Source organism: Balaenoptera borealis (assembly GCF_965194805.1).
Source record: "Balaenoptera borealis genome assembly, chromosome: 10".
Classification (NCBI taxonomy): Eukaryota; Metazoa; Chordata; class Mammalia; order Artiodactyla; family Balaenopteridae; genus Balaenoptera; species Balaenoptera borealis.
The window spans coordinates 13,698,114-13,725,392 of record NC_138874.1 but is presented as its reverse complement, the minus strand read 5'-3'; the positions used below and the strand labels follow the sequence as shown (position 1 = coordinate 13,725,392).

General features: G+C 45.2%; 1 protein-coding gene across 2 annotated transcripts in view; it reads left to right on the top strand.

The window, feature by feature from the left end:
• The first annotated feature begins 12,707 nt into the window (after positions 1 to 12,707).
• TRIM67 (tripartite motif containing 67) overlaps positions 12,708 to 27,279 on the top strand; it is a 51,002-nt gene continuing 36,430 nt past the window's right edge. The window contains exon 1 of one of the 2 annotated variants that reach the window (XM_082407762.1): positions 12,708 to 16,457. In XM_082407762.1, the coding sequence (XP_082263888.1) occupies positions 15,300 to 16,457 (1,158 nt within the window). In that variant the 5' untranslated portion in view covers positions 12,708 to 15,299. The remainder of the gene's footprint in view (positions 16,458 to 27,279) is intronic. The other variant, XM_082407763.1, reaches the window with a different exon arrangement.

Genomic DNA, 27,279 nt, shown 5'->3' with positions numbered 1-27,279 from the left:
GGGACCTTATTCCTACAGCTGCAAGGAATTAAATTCTGTCAATGACGAGAATGAGCTTGGAAACAGATTTTTCTCCAGAGTATCCAGACGAGAACTCGGCTGGCTGACTCCTTGGTTTCAGCCTTGTGTTATCCCGAACTTGGAACCCAGCCACAGCACACCCGACTTCAACACTCGGAGCTGTGAGCTCAGTGGGTGAGTTTATGGTGATTTGTTAGCAATAGAAAACTAACAGATATAACTTGCATGAAATAAATTCACTTTTAAGTGGTCAGCTCAGTGAGTTTTCATAAAGTTTTTGATGCACTTACCATCATAATCAACATACAGAACATTTCCATCACTCCAAAAGCTCCCTCTGCATTCAGTTCTCTGCCTCAGTCCCCAGTCCCTGAACTGTGTTTCTGTTCCTATCTTTTTTTTTTTTTTTCCTTTTCTGGAATGTCATACAAATGGAACATAAAGTAGATAGCCTTTTGTGTTTGATTTATTTCACTTAATGCAATGCTTTTGAGATTCTTCTGTGATGTTGCATGTATTAGGTCAGTCGTTTATTGCTGAGTAATATTCCCTTGTATGTATCATAATTTATCTCTTCACCTGTGATGTAGGTTTGGATTGTTCTCAGTTGTTGGCCATTATGAATAAAGCTTCTCTGAATATTTGCATGAAATATGTCTTTGTGCAGACAATGTATTTTTATTTCTCTTGGTAAATATCTGTGTGGACTGTATGATATACTTGTGTTTTCCGAAGTGGCTGTTCCATTTCACATTGTTACCAGAGATGGATGCGGTTTCAGCTATTCCACATCTTCATCAATGCTTCCCATTGTCAGACTTTTAAATGTTAACCATTCATGTGAGTATACAGTAGTATCTCATGAGATTTTTTTTTTTAATTTATTTATTGTCTGCGTTGGGTCTTCGTTGCTGCGTGCGGGCTTTCTCTAGTTGCGGCGAGCGGGAGCTACTCTTCATTGTGGTGCGTGGGCTTCTCATCACGGTGGCTTCTCTTGTTGCGAAACACGGGGTTCTAGGTGCACGGGCTTCAGTAGTTGTGGCTCACGGGCTCTAGAGCACAGGCTCAGTAGTTGTGGCACATGGGCTTAGTTGCTCCGTGGCATGTGGGATCTTCCCAGACCAGGGCTCGAACCCGTGTCCCCTGCATTGGCAGGTGGATTCTTAACCACTGCGCCATCAGGGAAGCCCCATGAGATTTTAATTTGTATTTCCCTAATGACTAATGTTGTGAAGCTTCTTTTCATGGGCTTATTTGCCATCTGTGTATGTTCTTGGGTAAAGGGTCTGTGCAAATCATTCACCCATATATATTTTTTTAATGTTCTGGATACAAGTCCTCTATCAGCTCTGCATTTTGCAAATATTTTCTTGCAGTCTGTGGCTTGTCTTTTCATTTCCTTAACAGTGTCATTTGAAGGGCAGAAAATTTTAATTTCAAAGAAGACCAATTTATCAACTTTTTAAATGGTTTGTGCCTTTTCTGTCATATCTAAAAAGTTTTGCCTAAATAAAGGTCACAAAGCTTTTCTTCTAATAGTTTTATCAAAGTAGCTCTTATATTTAAGTTTATGGTCAATTTGAAATTAATGTATTGTATATGATGCATGGTAATGGTAAGGGCTTGATTTTTGCTTATGAATATCCAGTTGTTCCAGAATCACTTAGTAAGAGTGTCCTTTCTCCATTGAACTGCCTTTGCATCTTTGTAAAAAAAATCAATTGACCATGTACATGTGAATCTATTCTGCTCTATTTGCCCATATATGTATGTATATATATATATATATATATATATATATATATCTTTTTTTTTTTAAGCCATACTTCTATCTTGGTTACTGTAGTATTATAGTAAGTCTTGAAATCATGTACTGTGAGTCTTTCAACTGTTTTTTTGTTTGTTTGCTTTCTAAAATCCTTTTGGCTATTCTAGATCCTTTGCATTTCTATGTAAATTTTAGAGTCGGCTTGTCAATTTCTATGAAAAAAACCTTCACGGATTTTGATTGGAATTGCACTGAACCTATGGACTAATTTGGGAAGAAATGAAACCTTAACAATATTGAGTTTTCCCATCCATGAACACAACATAGCTCTCCATTTATTTAGGTCTTCCTTAATTCCTGATAACAACGTTTTATATGTTTCAGTGCATAGGCCTTACACATATTTTGCTAATATTTTCCCTAAATATTTAATTTGTTGATGCTTATACAATGGTATTTAAATTTTTATGTCCAATTATTCATTGTTAGCATATATAAACACAGTTAATTTTTGTAATCTTGACCTTTTCAACATTGCTAAACCCACTTAGTTCTAGTACCTTTTTGGTAAATTCTCTGGGATTTTCTATGCCAAAAATTATGTCGTATGCAAATACAGTTTTACTTTTTCCTTTCTAATATGTAGGACTTTAATTTCTTTTTCCTGACTTATTGCACTGACTGGGACCACAAGAAAAATATTTACTAGAAGTAGTAGAAGGCATTCCTTGCAGTGTTCTTGAGCTTAAGGGGAAAGCATTCAGTTTTTCACCATTAAGTATGCTGTTAGCTATAGGTTTTCAGTAAATGCTCTTCATCAGGTTAAGGAAGTTCCTGCTATTCTTAGTCTGTGCAAAGTTTTTAACAAAGAATCGATCTTAAATTTTGTCTCATGCTATTTCTTCATCTATTGACATGATCATATCATAGGTTTTTTTTTTCTTTTTTAGTGTATCAATAGGCCGAATTATATTAATTAATTTTCTAATGCTGAAACAGACTTGTATTTTTGGGAAAAACCCCACTTGGTCATAAAGTACTATCTTTTTTATGTATTGAAGGATTTGAGTTGTTAAAATTTTGTTAAGGATTTTGGCTGCTGTGTTCATAAGGGACATTGGTCTGTAGCTTTCTTTTCTTGTAAGATCTTTGCCTTGTTTTGGCATCAGGGTAATGCTGGTAATACAAGTTGAAAAGTGTTGCCTTCTCATATTTTCTGGAAAAGCTTATGTAAAATAGCTATTTTTTTTAAAGGTGCATATCCCTATTTGAACTCTTTTTATTTTATTTTATTTTATTTTTGGCTGCACCACGCGGCTTGCAGAATCTTAGTTCCCTGACCAGGGATCGAACTCAGGCCCACAGCAGTGAAAGCGTGGAGTCCTCACCACTGGACCACCAGGGAATTCCCCAAAAATTGCTATTATTTTTTAAATTTTTGGTAAAATTTCTTAAATTTTTGGTAGAATTTACCAGTGAAGCCACCTGGGCCTGGAGTAGTCTTTGTGAGAAGGTTTTTAACTATGAGTTCCTTTTATTTAACAGATAAGGACTAATCAGCTTATCTATTTCTTCTTGAGTAGCTTGTGTCTTTTAAAGAATTAATCCATTTCATCTAAGTTATAAAATTTACTGGCATAAAATTGCTCATAATTCTTATTATTTTTTATTTTTTAGTGACTAGGGCTCTATAGTGATGTCCCCTAATTCCAGATATTGGTAATTTGTTTCTTCTCTTTTTTTGCTGATTAGTTTTGCTAGGAATTTATCAACTGTATTGATCTTTAAAGAACCAACTTTTGGATTTATTAACTTCCTCTGTCATTTTTCTGTTTTCTATTTCACTGATTTCTGCTCTGATCTTCATTATTTCCTTTCTTATGCTGACTTTGGTCATGCTTTGCTCTTTCATTGTGGTCAGAAGACATAGTTTTAATGATGAGAATCTTTTTAAATTTATTGAGGGTTTTTTGTTTTTGTTTGTTTGTAGCCCACAGTGTAGACTACTTTAGTAAATGTTTTATGTGCAGTTGAAAAGACTGTGTATTCTGCTGATGTTGGATGGAATGTTCTATAACTGTCAATTAGATCAAGTTGGTTAGTGATGTTGCTCAGGTCTTATATAGCATCTCTGATTTTTTTGTCTATTTGCCTTAACCATTGGAGGGAAGTGTTGAAGTTTCCAACTATAATTATAGACTTGACTTTTTCTTTTTCAACGCTTTCCATTTTTTTCTTTATATATTTCAAAGCTCTGTTAATACACTCTGCATACACATTTGGGATTGTTATGTTTTCTTAAACTTACCCCTTTCTGGGACTTCCCTGGTGGTCCAGTGGTTAAGACTCCATGCTCCCAATGCAGGGGGCACAGGTTTGATCCCTGGTCAAGGAACTAAGATCCCCCATGCCACAAGGTATGGCCAAAAAAAAAAAAGTACCCCTTTCTAACTATATAATATTCCTCTTTATTTCTGCCAACATTTCTCATTTTGAATGTACTTTGAATGTATAGTCCCTCTAGCTTTCTTTTGATAAGTATTAACACAGAATATCTTTTTACATAATTTTACATTTTCACCTATTTGTGTGTCTTTAAATTTAAAGTAGATTTCTTGCTTTTTAAAATACAATCTGGGACTTTCCTGGTGGTGCAGTGGTTAAGAATCCACCTGCCAATACAGGGAACACGGGCTCGAGCCCTGGTCCAGGAAGATCCCACTTGCCGCGGAGCAACTAAGCCCGTGAGCCACAACTACTGAAGCCCACGTGCCTAGAGCTCACCGCAACTAGAGAAAGCCCAGGCACAGCAGTGAAGACCCAATGCAGCCAAAAATAAATAAATAAATTTTTAAAATAAATAAATAAAATCCAATCTGACAATCTTTGCTTTTTAACTGAAGTGATTAGAACATTGACATTTAATGTAATTGTTAATATGACTGGGGTTAAATCTACCATCCTTCTACTTGTTTTTTATTTATCACATCTGCTCTTTAATCCTTTTTCCTCTTTCAGTCTTCTTTTGAATTGAGAATTTTTAAATAATTCCATTGACCTCCACTATTGACTTAGTTATTCCACTTTATTTTATTTTTAATGATTGCCCTAGGTTTTACAATATATACCTTTAAGTTATCACACTCTGTCCTGTTCTCTCTCTCTCTTCCTCCCATAACAATTACCTGTATGTTAGATCATTTGAATTTATCCCACAGCTCTTAGGGCCACATCACCTGCTTCTAGACTCTTTGGCAAGCTCGTTCACATGAAGATGGAGTGGACGAGGATGAAAAGAGTAGTCCATCCATAGTAGCACCAGGATTTGACCCCTTTGGGCAGGTCAGAAGTTCAGAGTAGATGTTCAGCCAGACTGCAAAGCACATGTCCAAAGGACTCAAGTCTTTGATCAAACTCTTAGCTCGAGTTGGAGAGAGAGAAGGGTGAGCATTTAGAAAACTCCAGAAGTTTTAGAGTCTCTCTGAGTGAATTCAGTTCTTATTTCAACCACGGTTCTGCTGGCGATGGAAATTTGTTGTCTGTCTATTAGGTGTTCTCGCAGTCATTTCCAGGCAAACACCTTCCCCTGCCTCCTCTCCTCCCTGGGGTGAACTTGAGTCCTGGAGGGCTTTCCATCATGAGAGTGTGTGTCTGCACCGGGGCACTAAGCAACTAGTCTCACGTAACTGTCATCCTCACACACATTGACATCTGCTGAGACAGCAGATTTCCAGCTTGGCTTCTGGTCATACGGTTCTTGTTGATTCTGCCTACTAGGTCGCTTTAGCTTTGCCAGTGTTCTGGGGTGGACGTGAGCCGCAATAAGCCACACACGAATAAAACATTCTAGTGCCTCTGGAGCACTTGCGGGGAGTGCAGGACCCAGCTGGGCTGCCTTGGCCTGTCTGTCTAGACACATTTCAGCTCCACTGCCTTTTCACCCACCAGGCCCTCTGCAAAGCTTGCAGCGTTCTGTCTTCTCCCAGGAATCAATGCGCTGACTCGCCCTGCTCTCAGGTCCCCTGACACGTATGAAGTGCCTGTGATCCCTTATCCCTTCCTGCAGGGCCAGTATGAGGGCAGGGATCTGTGGCGCCCTCCTGGTGACAAGCCAGTACCTCAGCTCTCCTTCTAACACTGTCCCCTCGTCCCCTAAGGGGTGCTTTCTTTGATTGGTTTTTCTTTTATCCTGAGGCGGGAAAAACTAACCGATCATACAGTCTTCTAAAACTATTATTTATGACATAAAGTATGTGTCCCGCATTATTTAGAACTCAGAATTTTTTTTTATGTTCAAACTCTGAAATTTAATTTTTTTCTCTTAAAATACCATCTTTGCCCTGAGTTCAAAACCTTATTTGGGAGTCACAGGCCAAGACCTGACTCTTCTTACTCTCTGGTTCTACTATGAGAATCATCCCTTGGCAGTGGGTACAGAGTTTCAATAAGAGGACCTGGAGATAAAGAGAAATGACTGAAGAAAAAATTATTGAGACTATTTTGATGAGTGTCTTGAAATACTATCCAGTTACATGTATATGAAAGATGGACAAGTATAAAAGCTGGTCACAATTTCTTTATTTAGCATTGTTTCACTAAAAGTTTTAAAATCAACGTTCAACCCTTAACCTATGAATAGTGTAAACACTTAAAAGTCTCTCCTTGTTTCTTTTGTATTTTAAAAAACCCTTGTTGTCTATTTTTAGCAAGCTTACTGCTTCTGTGTTTTCTTTGCCCTGACTGTGACATCTGCCTTAGGTATTAGGCTCTCCTCTGGAGCAGAGGCTGTATTTTTCCCAGGAACTACATTCATTTCCTGATAGATTGGTTCTGACAGCTCTCCCCTCTCCTCCTCTAACTCCTGCAAGATATACAGCTCCCTTTTCCCACTATCCACAAATACAACCCTAGACTCCAGGCAAAATCGTCTACTTGCAGTTCATTTATTCATGAATATCTATTGGGAATCAACCATATGACATTTGTTGGGAGGCAGAAAAGTAGTAGAGTAGTAATATGTCATGTTTGTTGAGCACTAAGCATTGCCCACTTTTCTTAGTGTTTTATATGCATTTCATTAAGTTGTCCCAACTCTTTAAGGCATATACTGTTATTATTTCCATTTTACAGCTGAGGAGTACAAGTCTCTGAGAGGTTAGGCATCTTGCCAAAGTTACCCCGGCTACAGCCATGATTCCAGCCCATCCAGTCAAGCTCCAAAACCCACACTCCTAATGTCCACACTGCCTCAGACCCCAGGAGGTTTGTCAAATTTCTACCGAAACTCGAGGGATACTTAGGTAGAACTAAGTCAAATATGACTGATGTTAGGAAGCTACTGTCTGCTTAAGTGTGTAGTGACTTCCCTGACAAAAGTAATGCTTTGGGCGAGTGAGTTGGACAGCAATATTGTTTTGGCTGGTCTTCAGCACCCCGCCATAGGGAAGCAGCCCTTCCTGGAGGCTTATGAGTTCCTTCTCCTTGGTGGTGTGTCCTTGCTGAGACGTTGGGTGAATAAAGCTATCAGAGTTTGAAATCCCTTCCCCATAATATTCCACAACTTTTTCTGATCTCTCTTATTCCCACCAAGTAACCAACTTATTATTCCACGCACAGCACTTTACCATTTACCAGCCTAAGGGTCTGCCCTCTGTCTCACTATGGGAGGCTATTGGACTTACAGTTACCACCAAGTACATTCTAACATCCCATTGGTTTTCAGTCTGAGAATATCAGGTGGAGAGAGCAATAACATCACAGAGCCATGGCTCCTGTCATGGTCAGGGAGAGGAAGCTGGGGGCTCCCCAAAGGGAAAGCAATGGCCCAGTACAGTGGTAGTCAGGGTGAGGGCAAAGGGGGAGCAGAAGCTTAGCAGACTGGAAAGGTCAAGCCGTGGGAAGAAAACAGCATGCAGGAATGAAAAGAGCAAAACCAATGAACAGTCAAGGCCAGAATCCAATAGAATGAGAGCAGAACAATTTCAACACCCAAAAAGAGGTGACTGAAGTATCCAATTAAACAAGGACATTACCTCAGTCCTTTGAATAAGCACATGGGTCAACCCAATCTTTTGTTTCTGAACTCCTTTCGGAACCCCTATCTTTTCTGAAAGGAAAATACAATATCATAATATCATTAGGGTAGAGGGGTGTTTTATGGAACCCAACAGCATGAGTATAGCTGGGTCTCAGAAGTGTGCAAGGATGTGGGACCCTCAGAGGCCCTCTCTCTTTGCTGTCTCTGCATTTCTGCTTTATTCTTCACTGTTTCTATTGCTTTCTCTAGGACCACAGCACTCTTTAACTTGGGTGTTAGAGGCCCATCCAGACTCTTTCTCTGGATTTCAGTTTTACATTTCAGGAAGAAAAGATTCTCTGATTGGCCTAGTCTGGTCAGGTACTACCCTTGGACTAAACAATTGTGCCTAGGTTTGGGGTCTAGTTGTAGTAACATGGCTAGTGAGAACCTACTATGGGGGTTGGGCCCCTCCTTCAGTTTTACCATCTCCCAGGCCAGTCTGTGTTGCTGTAAGGATCAGATTAGAGAATATATATGAAAAGGTGCCATGAAAATGGAAAGTACTGTTACAATTTTCATGGCTGAAATGTGTAACCATAAGGAAATATTTGAAGCCCAAATTGCTTTTGTGGTAATAATATTAGTTTCCATGCATTATAAAGATTCCCTAGATATATAGAGTCCTGTAAATTGGAATCAATTTGTTTCTTCTGAGATTCTTTTTTTTTTCTTCTGAGATTTTATTCTAAACCTTTTGCTTGCAAAGGATGCAGTGAGAGAAGGGCAGGCTTTCCAAGAACAGGTCTCCTGATTTATAGAGAAGAAAAGTCTAGAATTGGAGGGGGCAGGGAGAGACACAGAGACAGTCATTATTTGGCATCCAAAACGTTAACAGAGGAAACTGTTAAGCACCAGTCAAGGATGTCTGAAGGGGAAAGTGGCTGGATTTTAAGTTTCCTCTATAGAATCTACCTTCCAGAAAAGAAGCCAGTTGTACACCCTGGAGAGGATGCTTTGTGTTGCTAGTGATAATTGTTCCTCATTAACTTGGCCATAAAGAAGCGGTGTGCTGTGCATAGAGGTAGATGTGCCTGCTTTCTTCTAGTTAAATGCTAATCATTTTAGACCATATGGTTCTTGGGCTGTAGATTTTTATTATTAAATTTCCTGACTCCTCTTCCATTGTAAAAAAAACAAACAAATAAACAAACAAAAGGTAACTCAAAAGAAAAATATCATAAGCTTTCATTTAAAAATGTGTTTCAGGGATTCTTACGCTTGAGATCACAGCATCTATTTTTAGCTGATAAAGCCTTAAATCCCACTCTATTTTACACTTAAAATTCAAAGGGCAAAGTAGATTGATTGTTTTACTTGTAACTTGCTGTGTTGCCCAGAGTAAATTGTTTAACTTCTTTGTGCTTTTTGAGGAGGAGAGGTAACATCTTATGTCTTGAGTGTTTCTGGGACTTTAAGCATAAAAACCATGCTAGAGCATAAAGTAACTCATGACACAGTGTTTTTCTCTGCCTTGATGACAGTGCATCACAGAATTTTAATTATTAATGTGTTGTTCAGATGTGTCCAAATGCTTCCCTTTTAAAAGAAAAATGGCCATGGAAAATGGAGTAACTGGGATGACACTAGAAATTAAATATAGGGCCACTTTTCTGAGATCTGTAAGTAGTTCAGAATAGAGATGGAGGTGATCAAGGAGGAAAGAACCAAGTAGGAATAATCAGGTTAAACAGTAAGAAGATCAAGAATAAATAAAAGGGACTTCCCTGGTGGCACAGTGGATAAGAATCCGCCGGCCAATGCAGGGGTCGTGGGTTCGATCCTTGGTCCGGGAAGATGTCACATGCCACGGAACAACTAAGCCCACAAGCCACAACTACCGAGCCCATGTGCCACAACTACTGAAGCCTGCACAGCTAGAGCCCGTGCTCTGCAACAAGAGAAGCCACCACGATGAGAAGCCCACGCACCACAATGAAGAGTAGCCCCAACTCACCGCAACTAGAGAAAGCCTGCGCACAGCAGAAAAGACCCAACACAGCCAAAAATAAATAAAATTAAATCTGAAGAAAAAAAAGAATAAATAAAGGATGTTAAGAGAAGACATGCAGGGGTGTGTGTGCGTGTGCGCACACACACACACACCCCAAAGAACAAAAACTAAATAACGTATTTGAACCTCAGAATTAGAGAAAATTTCCCTGTGGATCTGTTGACATCTTCTACAGGAAAAAAAAAAATTACTTCCACCAGAATTTTTCAAGGAAGTTTATGGGGATGGATATTCTTGAACTGAAAACCAGTCAGTTGGTCCACAAAAATGGATAACTTAGTCAGAGCCAGACAATGGCAGAGGAAATACACCCGGGAAACAAGATAGACACGATCCCAATCCTTGAGGCGCTTCTTGTCTAAAGGAGAGAGATACATAAACAAAAATAGCAGTCAATGATAGGGCTACAGAGGAATAATACAGGGTACTTCCAGGAGCTAACCTGGAGGGTGGGGGAGCCTGGGAAGGCAGAGAATTGCATGTTCAGTGGCCCTGGGTGAGGAAATGTTACCGAATCCAAGCTCACTCTGCTTACTGCATGACAGGCCAATAATCGGAGATGAGGTGTTGAGGCAAGGAATACGACTTTATTCGGAAAGCCAGCAGACTGAGAAGATGGCAGACTAGTGTCTCCAAAGAACCATCTCATTGGGGTCTGGATGCCAGTTTCTTTTATAGAACAGAGAGGGGGAGGAATTGAGGAAGTAAAGTAAAAAGGCCATTAGTCTTGCAAAATATCTCCTGGAATGGCCACCCTCGGGGAGGGGATATGTTAATTTCTTCTTTTCTGCAGGCATCCACAGGTGGACAGGGTCTGATTGTCTCCCTGTGAGCTGAACAGAGCCACTTTAGTAACATTCAGGTGGAGGGGCAGGGTTCCCTGAGGCAGGCCATTATGTATGCCAATAGCTATAGACAATATCCTTTTAGTGATTATAGTAACAAAAAGCAATGAAGAGCAAAGGTTAAAGTAAAAGAAACAGATCCAACATGGAGTCAGATTTTGTTCTTCCCTGTTACAGAAAGGGAGCATGGACTTCTGCATTCCTGAGCTCCCCTAGACTGTCCACCAGTAACTGTGAGGGAAGTCCTCATTAGCAACTGTGGTTTAAAGGAAAATGTTTTGAACTTGAAGTCAGACCAGTTCTAGATCCACCATTAAAAGTTGTAAGATCTTGAACTTCCTCATCTCAGTTTCCTTGTCTGTAAATTGGAAATAATAAAATATTTCCATGATTCTAAGTGATTGGAAGCTGCATTATCAATTTAATAAGAAATTTTCAAGGTAAGCATGGAGAGAGAAGTATGTGTCAATTGTAGTATACGTCCCAATTTCAGCAACATTAAAATGTAAAAATACGTACATCATAAAATTAAGAAAATACGGTGATCTTCCCGAGTTCTTGTGAGGATTAAATGAGATTATATACAAGAATATAATTTCACACTGTGCTGTGGACTGAATGTCTGCATCCCCCAAAATTCATATATAGAAATCCTAACCACCACTGTAATATATTAGGAAGGGGGGCCTTTGGGGGGTCCTTAGGTCATGAGGGTGGCTCCCTTGTGAGTGGGATTAGTGCCCTTGTAAGGAGAGACAGGAGAGCTTGCTCTGCCCTCCCTCTCTCCACGTGAGGATACATAAAGAAGGCAGCTGTCTGGCATCGAGGAAGTGTGTTCTCACCAGACACCAGACCTGCCAGTGCCTTGATCATAGACTTCTCAGCCTCTAGAACTGTGAGAAGTAAATTCAGTTGTTTAAGCCACCCGGTCTATGACATTTTTGTTATAGCAGCCTGAACAGATGAGGACACACTGTCAAGTCCTACGATGGAAGTATTATTACTTGCCTCACCATCTCCATGAGGCCCAGACATTAATAAAATACTAATGACTTGGAAAAATGGATATGCCATTCAATCTTGGGATCCAATTTCTTTGTGAGAGTCATTTTTATTAAGGAGGTTATATCATTTTTTTTTTTTTAATTTTATTTAATTATTTATTTATTTTTGGCTGTGTTGGGTCTTCATTTCTGTGTGAGGGCTTCCTCTAGTTGCGGCAAGTGGGGGCCACTCTTCATCGCGGTGCGCAGGCTTCTCACTATCGTGGCCTCTCTTGTTGTGGAGCACAGGCTCCAGACGCGCAGGCTCAGTAGTTGTGGCTCACGGGCCTAGTTGCTCCGCGGCATGTGGGATCTTCCGAGACCAGGGCTCAAACCCGTGTCCCCTGCATTAGCAGGCAGATACTCAACCACTGCGCCACCAGGGAAGCCCTATCATTCTTAACAACTACTAATATGCAGAGACTTTTAGAACTAAAAGGAAATTTATAGTTCAATGAATTCTATCCTTAAATTTTATAATAGAAAAAAACTGAGGATCAGAGAAGTAAGATTGCTTTTCTGTATACATATGGTACATGACTCAGTTGGGACAGAAAGAGGGCTTTTTATGGACGATGTTGACAACCATTTGTGATTATGGCTATGGTGAACTATTGGAATTGCTGTGTAACCTCAGCTCCTACACAGCAGCTGAAGGATGCCAATCCCCCCAGTGAGCAATGCCTTAGCAACAGTGCGGTACAAGGTTAAGCTGATTTAGGGGGATTGGGGATGATTTAGGGGGATGAGATTGGGGAGGATGGGATGGGGGCAGGTGGGAAAGGCATAGGTGGAGAATTCTTAAGTATTAGATTAGCTTCCTCCCCATGGGAAACAAAATCATGCTCAGCCTGAGCGACAGAGTTGCTGGAATTGTCGGTCCTTCTGTACAGGGGTATTTCCATCCCCCTCCAGGAGCCCTTCCCCACCCTCACCTCACCACCCCCACCCCCCAAGCAGTCTGAAAATGACAAAGCAGAGGAGGTCTCTCAGACACATGACCACTGGTTGGGGTGGGGAGTGAGGCATGTCTGTTCACAGTAGAACCATAAGAGGTTATTATTTTCTTTGTAGTCACCAGGAACGCTGAGTTGGGCTGGGGTGAGTGACGACACTGCTAGCATCACAAGAAGTGCATTTGTGAATGATTCAATCACATACCTACCTACACCCATGTGTCCCCCCACCCCCGGCCCTCCTCAGCAGTGTAGCAACGCTATAGCAGCTCTCTTGAAGGCTTATCAAAGCACCGCAGGCAGGATGCAGCATATTGTGGCTTTATCTATAGAAGGCAGATTAGGACGGGGTTGTCACCATCCGCCATCTGGGGATACGCCTGGTTACATCATTGTTCTAAGCTCCCTGCAGATGACGAGAAGTCCGGTCAGGTCTTTTAACTCTGTGTTGCTCTATCTGGCACGCGGTTGGCCTGCTCTTCAACTTCAAGACAAACTGGAAACAGGCTGCCCAACAGTGGGCAAAGCTGAACTGAACAGTCACAGGATTTTAGAGCAGGAAGCCGGGTCTGCAATCTGTGTTTACTGCGGCTTCGTTGAGTTCTCAACACAGAAGTATCATTGCAACCCTCGCTGACAGATGCAGGATCAGAGACTAGGAAAGCGCAGTCAGACCGCTCAGGGTGGGGGGACTGGTTCGTAAAGGAGCTGAGATTCCCACCCGGGATCCTGCCTCGCAGAGTTGTGTCAGGGCCGCGTCAGCACGCCTCTCCCCCAGGGGTCCCCCTGCGCGCGGCCCCGTCCCCAGGGGCCCTGGGGCCTCCCCAGGGCTGCGGCTCCGCGCCCGGCGCGGCGGCGCCTCCCTGGCCTTTGTTTGAGTGCCGGAGAGCCCGAGAACAGAGGGAGGCGTGACTTCAATATTCCTGTGGTTTTTAAGCAAGCGATTGCCTAACCTGTGTCTGTCTGACGCCGGCGTGAAGCGTCCGTAGGCAGAGCCGGCTGCGCTGCGAGCGCTTCCCTGGGCGCGCGCGGCCTCCCCACCCATCCTTCCCCGCACACCAAGCAGCCAGGGCCGCGGGTGGGAGGCTCTCCTCGTGGATGGCGTGGCGGAATGTGGAGATCTTTTTCATTCATAAAACGAACATCCCCGCTCGGTGCCTTCCCGCCGGCCTCACGCCGCCCCATCCGCGGCCGGGCAGGCCTGGGTCCCGGGAATCTGCTCCGAGGGCCAACGGGCCTAAAGTGGCCCGTTTTCGCGTTCCGCCGGGAAGCCCCATTTTATAAACCCCGTGTCGTGTCCTCCCTCTGCAGAGACGACTGACATGGATCGCGGAGGGGCACTCTCGACTGAAGAGACGAGATGGCTTGTGGTTCAACCCACAAATAAAACCTCACCCTTTGACTTCAGGCTGTCCGATATTTTGTGGCTTGCACTTTTTGGAGCGACGGCCAATTGTGCTACCTCTCCATTTGTAAACAACCGACTTTCTAGGTCCCTGTTGTTCCCCTTTTATGGTGGTAGGTGGAAGCAGGGGAGTGGGCGGGAGAGATGCTGGCAGGGGCGAGGCGGGACAGGTCGCTGTGCTAATTCAGGATGCAGTCTCCATCCAAATAACAGCTTGCTTTTAACAGTGATCCTCTCTGCGAACCCTTAACATCGCCCCAGGACTCCCCTAGCAGCGAGAGGCGAGCCCTCATTCGCCGAGCGGGCCCCTCCTCGCTCCGCCTTCCTTCCGCCCCACCACTACTCTCGGCCCTGGAAATTACAACTCCTCGGCGCGCGGCGCCGGGAGGAGGCGGCGGCGGCGGCGGCACGGGGACCGGAGGGCATTCCCGAGCCAGCCGGGCGCTCGCCCTCCGCCCGCGGGCTGCCGCGTCGCGCGGCCAAGGTCAGAGGCGCCGCGGGAGCCGCAGCGGCGAACCGGAGCAGCGGGGCCGTCCTGGCCGCGGAAAGAAGGCCCCAGGGCGCGTTCGGCCCGCGTCGGCAGCGGCCGGAGAGGGAGGTGAGAGAAGGTCTCCGGGCCGGCGGGGCCCCCCGAGGTAGCCGCGGGAGCAGAGGCCCGGGCAGGTGAAGGCCCCCGGGCCCACGAGGGCGGAGATCGGGCTCCCGCTTCGGCTGCCAGGCGCTGTCCGCCGCCTCGTGGTGCTGAACCCAGCCCCACGGCCAAGAGGCCTGGTCGCCCGCCGTCTCACCTACAGATCGCCCGGACTGGGGGTGGCCACCGGCCAGGGCAAAAGGGGCCCCTGGGCAGCTGCCCACTGCAACCGAGGGGCTGAAAGAGGAGAGCCAGCGAACCTCAGCCCGGCAGCCGGTCCTGATGTGGAGGGGAGACGCGCGCAGCAGCCGGCGGCGGCGCTGGTGCTGATTCATCCCCTAAAGCATCTCGCAGGCCACCGCGAGGGCAGCCGACCAGCTCCGGACTCTGGCCGCAGGTTGAAGCCGCTGGTGCAGGAGCCTCGCGGGCAGGAGGTGAGGACCCGCCCTCCTTCCTCTTGCCCCCAGTCGTCTGTGGGCGGTGGCCCCGGGACAGAGAGAGGGGCGTGCCCCCGGCTTGGGAAGCAGTCATGCCCGTGTGATGCGCCCGCCTCCCCTCTCACTGGCGCTAAGCACGCTTGTTCGCCTCTGCCCGTCTCCGGGGCTTGGGCCGTTCCACCCTCCGCCCCGAGCCGCTCTCTCCGCCGGCGCAGCGATGGAGGAGGAGCTGAAGTGCCCCGTGTGCGGCTCGCTGTTTCGGGAGCCCATCATCTTGCCGTGCTCCCACAACGTCTGCCTGCCTTGCGCCCGTACCATCGCGGTGCAGACCCCGGACGGTGAGCAGCACCTGCCCCCGCCGCTCCTGCACTCCCGGGGCTCAGCGCTGCCCGCAGGCGCCGCCGCCGCCGCCGCGCCCGCTCCGGACCACGAGACGCCGGCTGGCCCGGCCTGCGGCGGCGGCGGCGGCGGCGGCGGGAGCGCAGCCGGCGGCGACCACGCGGACAAGCTGAGCTTGTACAGTGAGACAGACAGCGGTTACGGCTCGTACACCCCGAGCCTCAAGTCCCCCAACGGGGTTCGTGTGCTGCCCATGGTGCCCGCGCCGCCCGGCTCCTCGGCCGCCGCCGCCCGGGGCGCCGCCTGCTCCTCGCTCTCCTCGGCCTCCTCGAGCTCCATCACGTGCCCGCAGTGCCACCGCAGCGCCTCCCTGGACCACCGCGGCCTGCGCGGCTTCCGGCGCAACCGACTGCTCGAGGCCATCGTGCAGCGGTATCAGCAGGGCCGCGGGGCCGTGCAGGGGGCGTCCGCAGCCGCTGCCGTGGCCGTGTGCCAGTTGTGCGACCGCACCCCGCCCGAGCCGGCCGTCACGCTCTGCGAGCAGTGCGACGTGCTCTACTGCGCTGCCTGCCAGCTCAAGTGCCATCCATCCCGGGGACCCTTCGCCAAGCACCGCCTGGTGCCGCCGCCGCCGCCGCCGCAGCCGCCGCGCGCGCCCGCCGAGGCCGCCTCTGCGTCTCCAGGCGCCGCCCAGGGCGCCCCCAGCGCCGGCGGAAGCTGCAAGAGCCCGGGTGCCAGCGGCGCCGGAGCGGCGGGGGGCGGCGCGGCCCGCAAGTACCCTACGTGCCCTGACCACGAAATGGAGAACTACAGCATGTACTGCGTGAGCTGCCGAGCCCCGGTGTGCTATCTGTGCCTGGAGGAGGGCCGGCACGGCAAGCACGAGGTGAAGCCGCTGGGGGCCATGTGGAAACAGCACAAGGTGAGCGCCCGCTGGGCAGGGCGTGGGGCGCGGACGCAAAGAAAAGGGCGCTCCCCTTCGTTAAATAAGCTCCAAGTACTCTGAGCTGAGCGTTGGAGATGGGAAGGGCATGGAAGGATGACACCCTAGGTCCCCTCCCGCCTGAGGCTTTATGATTCCACGCAAAAGTGGTCTAGAATGCAGAAGCAGGACTCTTGCACTCCCAAAATTGACCAATAAATTACCTTGAGGGCCCCTCTGGATTTATGACACCCAGGGCCCCCTTCCTCCCTCTAAAAAGTTCATATATATTTTTTTTCTTTTCTTTTTTCTTTTTTTATAAGTGCAAGTGTTACCACCTGCTTGCAGGAAAATGTCTGATGCCACCCATGCTTGGTTAATCTTCTCTGAAGGCAGGAAGGGTTCTATCCCAACCCTCAGTGAAGGGATACACTATCTCCATTAGAGCAGAATTCCCATCAGCTTCTAGAGCAGAAAGTTTCCTACTCTCTCAGCTAGTCTCTGGCACTTTCTAACCCCAGAATGCCTCTCAGCTTAAAGGGAAGATGTAATTCTTCATGCGCCTTATCTGAGACTTAAGGCATGTGCCCTGTTAAGAAGGGAACATCATTCCCCCTGAGAGACCTTCTCTTACTGGCACTCCGGGTGGCAGGAGTGTGGTGGAGCAAGCACCTAGTAAGGCAGCCGGGCGCACTCATCTGCTGCAGGCTGCTGTGGGCCATCTTTCCAGGGACTTGCCTGGAGGTGCCACCTCCCAAGTGGGAAGGAACAGCTGCTACAGGCAACTCGCACACACCTGTGGTTGCCAGTGTATCCTCATAGCTGACCCAGAAGGAGAGAAACCTTCAAAATCAGGTCAGGCCCTCGATCAGACCCCAAGGCAAGAGTGGGGTCAGCTTTTCTAACATTCACCTTGATTTCCTAATCAAAGGCCAGGCCGTGCAACTGGACTCACTACCGAGGTCAGTGATCCGGGTCCCTTGTTCAAGAACTCCAACTGCAAATTTGGACGCTTATCATTCAGTATCCTCTTTCCAGTAAACTCTTAACCCCACAAAGAGGCAGGAGATCTCCAAAGAGCCCAACAGGAAGTATGTATTCCGACTGAGGAGGAAAGACACGGGAAAGTAAGGCAACTTGCCATATGAGAGCATATCATCCAACTGGAAACGGACAAAAAGGGGAGCATAGATGGGAGGAGAAGAAGGGACCAACCATTCATACTATAGATTTATTACATACAGTTACTGTATAATTTCTGCTACAACATGCCTGTTGTTACTGTAACTCAACATTTTCAAACAAAAAAATTAGGAAAGAACAAATGAGGAACACTTCAGAAATCACCCTGGAGAGGGAAATTTGCATAGTAGGTCAGAAAAGGGCGATCTGGAGTCAAATCCCTAATTCTAGAACAGTGGTTCTCATTTGGGAACAATTTCACTCCCCCTCCAGGACATTGCCAATGTCTGGAGACAACTTTGGTTATCCCACTTAGGAGTTGCTACTGGCATCTAGGGGTAGAGGCCAAGGAGGCTGCTACAGGGCACAGAAAACCTCCAGCAAAACAATAACCCAGAAAAATATCAACAGTGCCTCTGACAGAAACCCTGTTGTAAGTTACACAGACCTGGATCCAAATCTCAGCATTCGTAATTTACTTGCTGTAAGCGTTGAGGCACAATTTTAAGCCCACTGAATAATATCTAACTCAGATAATTGTTGTTGGGCGTAAGTATAATGCTGTATGTTTAGCCTCTAGCACAGTACCCAACTCACAGTAACCAATATGTATTATTTATCATTATTATTATTATAGTCCTAATACTTAACACCACCAAACTTGCAGAAAGCTATAGGGCAGCAGCAAAGAGCACTTATTTGACCTCAGGGACTTGGTAACCTGGAGAACACAGGAGGTGGTAGTGTTTATGTTGAGTCCTAAAATAGCTTGGAGCTAAATGAGAATGTCTGCTGAGTGAGTTAACATTCATATGACATTTTGTTGCATATTGCTTCAGGGTAATTGTAGCTGCCTTGCTTATTTCATCTTTCAAGTGAAGAGAGTCGTTTTACAAATAAAGAACTCTTTTGCAAAGAGGCTGTGATCAATTACCAAGACAAGGTTCACATTCAGAGTTTCCGAGCTGGTAAATTTTCACAGCCTAGAAGGCTAGAACTAATTCTGGGTGTTGCCACCCAAACTTTTAGACTTAGCAAAGAGTGGAAACCAAAACGAGTTGAGATGAGTTTGCAGTCTTAAAAGAGATTAAGCCTCTTACCTGGAAAAGTGAGTTGGATAATGACCAAATGGTTTCAGGAACCAAGATCATGCAGGGAAAACATTGGTCATCCTTGATTTGGTGTCCACAGCAGTTTTATAACATTTCTATCTGAGGAAATATGGAAAGATATGTGATATTTGCTCAGTAGAGTGTGGGAAACATATCTGTGGGAAACACAGCTATGCAGAATCTAAATGTCTCAATTTAATGCCACATCTTCAGGGAACTAAGACATCCTCCTAGGTCCAGAAGGAATTCTCTGAGATACTTTTGTGAAAAGCTGTTTTCAAGAGTGAGAAGAAGTTCTGCTGTTCTCTTTCAGCAGGTGCTGTTTTTCTACAGAAAGGGAAATCATTCAGTGCTTCTTAATGAGCATCTCAACTAGGGGCTCAGATCAAAAGATAACAGAGGGAGCCTTGATGGACCGTTTGGTCTTGCTTTGTGGGCAGGCGTCTAGACCACCATTGTGAGCTGTGAAGGTGACTACTTTTGAAAGATAAACTAGAGCACTCAATTTCACACTCCCACCAGGGCAGTTTAAGTTCTTTAGTAAAACTTAAAAGTCTCTGGATTTTGTTGTTGTTGTCATTGTCGTCGTCTAAAAATCCCAGGAGCCATGACAAAGCTTGGTACACTACCAGAACGAGAATCAGGACAGAAATATTTCCCTAACATCCCTATGACTGGAGAAGCCTTAAACAAAGCTTTAATTCTTCTCTAGCGTGACTGGAGCTTGCCATCTAATTAGTGATTCTTGGGGAGAGAGACATGTAAGTGACACTGAAATCTGCTTTGAAACAAGATTGATTATCACTTTTCAAAAAAAGTGTAAACACACTGCTATATTTAAAATGGGTAACCAACAAAGACCTACTGTACAGCACAGGGAACTCTGCTCAATGTTATGTGGCAGCCTGGATGGGAGGGGAGTTTGGGGGAGAATGGATACATGTGTATGTATGGCTGAGTTCTTTTGCTGTGCACCTGAAACTATCACAACATTGTTAATTAGCTATACTCCAATATAAAATAAAAAGTTTAAAAAAAAAACAGTGTAAACACTTTAGGTCTTGGCTAAACACATTTTTAGATGATTCTCCTGGAAGAGGATTAATAATTTCAAAGAATTTCTGATGTGAAGAAACTATACGTTGTGAAAGGTAGGACAGGGAAGGGAAGCTTTCCATGAGTGCTTTTGTCTTTTTGCCTATTGATTGTGGAATTCCAATTTTCCTGAAACCAGAAGGAGAGGGTCACTGTGGGATGTACCTCTTCCTAGTGTGACATGTCACAGAATGTCAGCAACCGCTGTAATTCCTGCTGGGTGCAGGACTCTGAATTAAAAATGGTTAAAAGTTGATTCTTGAACTGAGGAAGGGACAGCTGGATAAGCCTTTCTTCAAAAGTCTTTTGAGAACCATGGACAATAGAATAGAATCAAAACAAAAATCTCATTGTACCCCAAGATTACTGTTCCCAATGAGTCAGCACTTCACAAGAGCAAAGGAGATAGTGAGGTCTGGAAATCACGGGAAAGCCAGGACTTCAGGTTACTCCCATGCCCCAGGGATCTGCCAAAGGACACTTGGCTTCTCAGCAGCCTGGTCCTACCTTATTTTATCAAAGAGATAAAGAAAGGCTTTTAGCCTTTAAAGCCTCAGAGGAAAGACTTCCTCCATTAAAAGAGATAACACATAAATGCCCAAAGCAGAACGTGTAATCATAACTGTATACGATCATAAGTATACTTATTCGAATATTTGTAGTACATTATAACACAGGGAATAGATGCTCTTTGTGAAGAATTAGAATTACAGAGGTAGAGATGTAGAAATTAAATATCATCCCCAAATTCCAGTTTGCAGAGAAAAAACATTTCTAACATTTTGGAGTTTTTTCTTCTAGAATTCTATTGTATATTTATTTTGTAACTGTCTTTCTTTTTTTCCTTTAATAATACAGTACAAATATCTTTCATGTCAATTAATGAACATCATTTTGGATGGCTGCATGCCATTCCATTGTAAGGATTTTTTATTTTACTTGATCCACACCCTGATGCTGGACTTCATCTAGGTGTTTTCAGTCTTTTGCTGTTAGGAGCATTTTTCAAGTTAAATCCATGCCTTTATTCTTAACAATCTCCTCAGGTTAAGTTTCTAAATATGGAGTTGCTATATCAAAGGAGAACTGTCTTTCTGACAGTCTGATTAACGTTGCCAAATTGCCTCCCAAAACGTTTATACCTATTTTTTCTCCCAAGAGCAAAATTATATAAAAAATTAAAAATTCATGTAAACAGGGACCATTGGGGAAAACAATAAGGTGGGTTGCCTTGTTTCTAGTAATAACTGTTTGCTACTTTCATTACATTATTGTTAGAACTATTTTTAAAAAGAGGATCACAAGTATCTAGATTTTTATATTTTTAACTACCAGTTAGTGATCTGCCTTCCCTCAAAAATTGGTTTAATAGGCGTAACTAGTGCCTAAATAGCCCCTTTTGGATTTTAAGGCCCCTGAAAAGACCAAGCTTTCAGGGCCCATCTAAGGCACTTTTTAAAAAATTTTTTTATTTCTTTATTTTTATTTTTGGCTGCATTGGATCTTCATTGCTGCGCACAGGCTGTCTCTAGTTGCGTCGAGCAGGGGTGGGCGGGCTTCTCATTGCGGTGGCTTCTGTTGTTGCAGAGCACGGGCTCTAGGTGCGCGGGCTCAGTAGTTGTGGCACGCGGGCTTAGTTGCTCCTTGGCATGTGGGATCTTCCCAGACCAGGGCTTGAACCCGTGTCCCCTGCATTGGCGGGGGGATTCGTAATCACTGGGCCACCAGGGAAGGCCCTAAGGCACTTTTGAGTGGGGTTTGAACGGGGAAAAAGAGGGTTAGGTAGAGAGAAATGTTTGGCAAAAATCTTCTGGAAGGTCTGAAGTCTCCATCTCTGGCTAATCGCTGCAAGCCGAGAGTTGCTAAGCAAATCCATCAGGGCCCTCAGAGCATGTGGCATGGAAATATGCACAATCTGAGTGGAAGCCTGGATTTTTTTGAGATGTTGAATCCTTCACCAACTCTGAAGCTCTGGGCAATGAAGTGCATAGGCTGACTTCTGTTCCGTCTGCCCCTGAGAACCAATGGCAATTCTGCTTAGACCCCTAGAAACATAAGCTGACTCCAATAAGTAGAGGCTGCCGCATCTTCTGAAACCACCCTCTGTGTTAACATCACCACTGTCTTTAAAGCCACCGGGGCTGTAGCCTGCCTTGTGCTTGGATTTAATTCCAAGGAGCTCAGTAATTCAGGAACAACTATTAGAAAGAACCCCTATGTTACAAGCTTTGAAGTACATGCTTTCCTCATCGTCCCACACATCTGGAAAACAAAAAGTGGGTTTGACAGAAGGCAAGAACCCATAACTTGAATTGCTTTTCTCTTCTCTTTGAAGATTATTTATGGAGTATCAGGGTTCAGAATTGAGGAGGACCTTAGAGGTTGTGAAAGGACAACCCCATGTTACTACTGAAGAATGTGTTTCCTCGTATATGCTCTGGTGGTCACTCCACGGCTAAGGTGTTCTATTTTTAGCCTGCAGTGGGAGATCCTTTATCTGGGTCGAGATTCTTGGTGGATGGGACCTTACTTGTGGATGTCAATGAAATGGACTGTTCTAGAGGAGAGGGATCTCTCAATCTCTGAGACTGCGTAGAGGGATCAGCAAGCTGACACACCGCCTGTTTCTGTAAATAAAGTTTTACTGGAACACAGCCGTCCTCCTTTGTTTACATTTTGCCTATGGCTGCTTTTGGCTATGGTTGCTTTCGGTAGAGTTGAGTAGTTGGGACCAGAGATCGGCAGCCTGCGAAGCCGAAAATATTTACTCTCTGGTTCTTTACGGGGAAAAAAAGAAAAATAAAAGTGCCGACTTCTAGACTAGGACCTCGTGACTCAAAGTGTGGTCCGAAGAACAACAGCAGCAGTGCCGGGAGCTCGCTGCACATGCGGACCCTTGAGACCCGCCACAGTCCTACCGACTCACGATTTGAATTTAGCAAGATCCCTAGTTGATTCAGATGGACGTTAAAGTTTGAGAAACCTTGATGGGAATGCTTTGGGGGCTCCAGGGCGCTGGGCCCAACAGTGTAACTGTGCAAGTCATCTACAGCAGTGTGAAGTGGACTCTAGGGGGTCCCGGAGGTTTGAACCAGAGTCTTAATTACTCTGGGAATCTTCGGGTTCACCAAATTCTGGGTGCTGGGAGGCAATATGGTGCTCAAAGACCACCTGACCCAGAGATGGGCAGGAACCTCTGAGGGGTGGTGGTGCTGTCTGAGCCCTCCTGGGCCAGAGTGTAGGTGACTCATGAGAAGGGAATTGTGGACAGGTGCTCTTTGCTGCTTCCCTGGGTTTAAACAGAAACGTATATACTGCTGTTTGTATCTCTGGGTTTCCTTTGGGTTTGTGTCTTCGTCGTTCTATAAAGAAGCAAAGCGGGCGCTCTGTCCACTCTTTAGGCAGTTTTAAAGGTCCTGGCCCGAGGGTGGAGGAGATTGGAACTCTCAGAGCCATGAGACCTAAAGGAGCAGGAGAAAATCCAGGCAGATATTGCGGGGCTCTCATGAATTCACCCCTCCCTGCTTGGCACTTGCCCTTCCTAGGGTAGCCTGTTTCCTAACAGAGATCATAAATCTCAGCATCTTCCTTTTGCAGGTGAGGAACGTGAGGCCAAGGGGCTTGCTACAGTTGCACTGCAATTTGTGAAATGATTCCGTAAAAACATGATCGATTCTTCCCTTGTACGTTTTGATTAACTATAAAAATAACAGAATGCTCTGTGTATCTGAACAAAAACAGGTGCCTACAGCATTCCCTAAAGAGTAATTAGGAATGAAAAAAATATAGGATTAGCGGACACCTAGTCTAGAAAGTGGGGACAGAGAGTGGGGCAACAACCCCTCCCTTATTCATCTGAGATGGGCAGCAGAAAAGGAGATAAAAGGGTGAGGAGGACACAATTCATCTTGTTTGGAGCAAATAGGATAAAAGAACTTGAGTGCTGGAGGGAATCTAAAAGATCAAATAGCTCTGTCTCTTCATTTTTCATGTGGCTGCAGAGGGAAGAAGTGGTTTGCAGGGAAGGGTAGGCAAGGATCCACAAGGGACAGAAGGAGGGAGGTGAGGGAGTTGGAAGGGGTCTAAATGACAGATGTAACAGACTGGAATCTGGACCCCTCCAGCAGGAGGGTCTGGGCCTTGGTCACATGTCATCTGAAAAATCTATCCAGACTGTGCATAGTTTAAAAAAAATAGGTCAAGGTTGTGTTAGGAAATTTTGGCAAATATTTGTACTTATCCAATCTCCCAGTTCTTCCTAATCGTTTGATTCTGGGTGATATCTATAAAACCAAGAAACCAATAAAATATGAATAATCATAAATGACAGTTCTCTTTAAAGCAGAGAATTGTGGCTTACATCTCTCCATAAATAACGTGTTACCAAATGTCTGGCAACCTATCAGCTGAGCTGTATACCCACATGACTAAAAGTCAGGTCTAGCACTCACTGAGGATAACTTAAAAACTGATGATGTCTCTTGACCTGTAAGTCATTTCCCTGAGCTTGTGCCGCTAATGAGTATTTATTCTTCAATCGACCTAATTCCTTATTCAGTCAACACTTAAATCTTCAATGCCGGTATCCTACCAGGCACCATTGTAAGCACCAAGGCCATGGAAGGGCATGTTCTTTTCCCTCAAAGAACAGAGATCTAGTCACAAGAGAGAGAAAATCAACACGTGCATAAACAAGTAAATAAACTGGAGAATTTCTGATAGTAATAAGTACTACAATGGAAGTAAAATAATGTGATAAAAAGCAGTTGGGCAGACTTCTTCAGGGGGAAGGTTGGAAAAGCAAGACTTGAAGATTGGCTGAGAAGTAACCAGCCCAGCACAGTTCTGAAGGCAGCTCGCTTCACAGGGAGAGCAAGAACCGAGAACGAGAGTTGGGGGACACCCACTGTGTTTGAAGGACAGAAACGTGCCTTTGGAGGACAATGAAAAAGGTGGATAAGGTGCAGGAGCAGAGACACAGGCAGGGTCCAGAGGACACAGGGCCTGGCAGGCCACAGGGAACAGATGGGATTTTATGGTAAATGCAAAGAGAGGTGACTAGAGGACTTTAAGCTGGGGAGCGATGTTTATTTTTTTATATATATATATATATTTTTAATTTATTTATTTGGTTGCACTGGGTCTTAGTTGTGGCACGTGGGCTCCTTAGTTGTGGCATGCAAACTCTTGGTTGCAGCACGCATGTGAGATCTAGTTCCCTGACCAGGGATCGAACCTGGGCCCCCAGCATTGGGAGCGTGGAGTCTTAACCACTGTGGCACCAGGGAAGTCCCCTATTTTTTAAAAGATCTTTTTGACTGCAGTTGGAAAATGTGTGGTAGGGGGACAAGAGTAGGGGAAGAAAGACCACTTCCTAGGCTATGAGAGTCACTTGGGCTATAAAGACGGGAACTTGAACTAGGAGGGAAGCAGCAGGAATGGAGAGAAGTGTATGCATTCACATGCTGCTTGGGGTTCTCTGAGCTTCTTGGACTGTGGTCTGATGTCTTTTATTATTTTTGGAAACTTTTCATCTATTATCTCCTCCGATGATTCTTTTGCTCTGCCCTCTCTCTCTCATACTTCTGGGATTCCAATTACACGTATGTTACATTGTTTGATATTGTTCCACCGTTCTTGGATGCTCTGTTCTTTTTCCTGTAGTCATTCCTTTTGTCTCTGTTACAGTTTCATTCATTTCTATTGACCTCTCTTTAAGTTCACTGATTCTTTCCTAGGCTGTGTCAAGTCAACAGATTAGTCCCTTTCCATCTTCTCCGTTGTCCTGCCCCTTCCCCAGCAATAGGAAGCCTTGAATGGTCTGGACCCATGAGTGTTTCCTGCATCTTCTCCGGGAAGATTGGGTTTTTTCTTTTCCCTATCTCCAGCCACGTGGGGTCTTCACTTTGCTCGGCAGGGAGGGGGGAGGGACAGGATTTGCTGCTTGTCCCCAGTGGCTTAAGGTTTTTGTTCTGGAGGGGATAAGGGTCCTGGTAGGGCTTTGTACTTTCCTGTGGTGACTGTCACATCTCTCCTTCAAGCCAGCTCTGGGATGCAAATGTTTCCCTTTTTTAACCTCATAGACACTTTAGATTGTGCAAATGGTCAGGTTTCACTTTTCTCTTTGGCCGCTAAAATGCTTAGAGCCAAATATTTTGTGTGTGCACGATGGATGTAATTATGTTATAAATTTTGAGCCTCATTTCTGCCTCCATTTTATGCTCCCACCCTTGTTTTTCTTTCTTTTAAGTTATGCAATCTTGAATTCTATAGACCCTTGCAAGCTGCCTTAAATCCCTTTTGAACTTACTAGGTTAATAAATAAATGAGTCGCCTGCTTGAATAAAACCACAGGGAACAAGAAACTTCTGGAAAACCTCATTAAAATAGTCCCCTACTGGGACTTCCATGTTGGTCCAGTGGGTAAGACTCTGCACTCCCAATGCAGGGGGCCTGGGTTTGATCCCTGGTTGAGGAACTAGATCCCACACGCATGCCACAACTAAGAGTCCGCATGCTGCAACGAAAATCCTGAGTGCCGCAGCTAAGACCCGGCGCAGCCAAAATAAATAAACAAATAACAATAATAAAAAGAAAGATAGTCCCCTACTTCTGAGCAGTGCCCGATCACTGTTACAAAAGCTAAATACTGTTTGAAATGTTCAGATCAAGAAACAGGGGCTTTCCCAGTCACTGGGACACATGACTGCTCCCTTCTCCCTTTTAGTCCCTTATAATAAAGAAACTCCAAAATGACTGTGTCTGGTCTTCACAGCAGGATCATGTGTCCTGGTTCACATCTTTCATGTGAATATCACCACATACCTCAGTTTGTTTTGAGGGTGTGATTATCACCTCTCAAACCGGCTTCCTGTACACGTATTTGCAGCTTATCACTGATGAATATTTGTCCTTCACACAGCCCAGCAGGGTTCCACCCCTGTAGCTTGTTGGGAATATGAAGATGTTCAGAAGGGAAGTCAGGGCACGTTAAGGCCAGAAGACCCTGCTGAGGGGTGTCAGGAACCACAAGAGCTTTGAGATTTTTGCCTGTGTGCAAGCTAACACATGCTCTTGCCACAGTTCATGGATGTGGGCAGGAGACGTGAGACTCCTGGGTCAGAGTTGGAGGACGGTTTTATCACTCACAGCAGCAGCAGCAGTCAGAGAATCAGCACGTCTGTGCCAGTTCCCCGAGCCCAGTTCCCCCAGGGTGATGTGAAGAGAGCCAGATGACACCCACACACACAGTAGGTTGCATTACGGAAGAGGAACCTGAGCTCAGGGAAGCTGAATCTTTTGTAAAATGCAGTAAGCACCGAGCTCTTTGCTCCAGAGGGAGACAGCAAGTCCAGTTTCCAAGGTCGTTTATGCAGACATCTTTGGAAAGATAGCCAGAACAAAGAGCAATCAGTGCCTCGCTGACAACACTT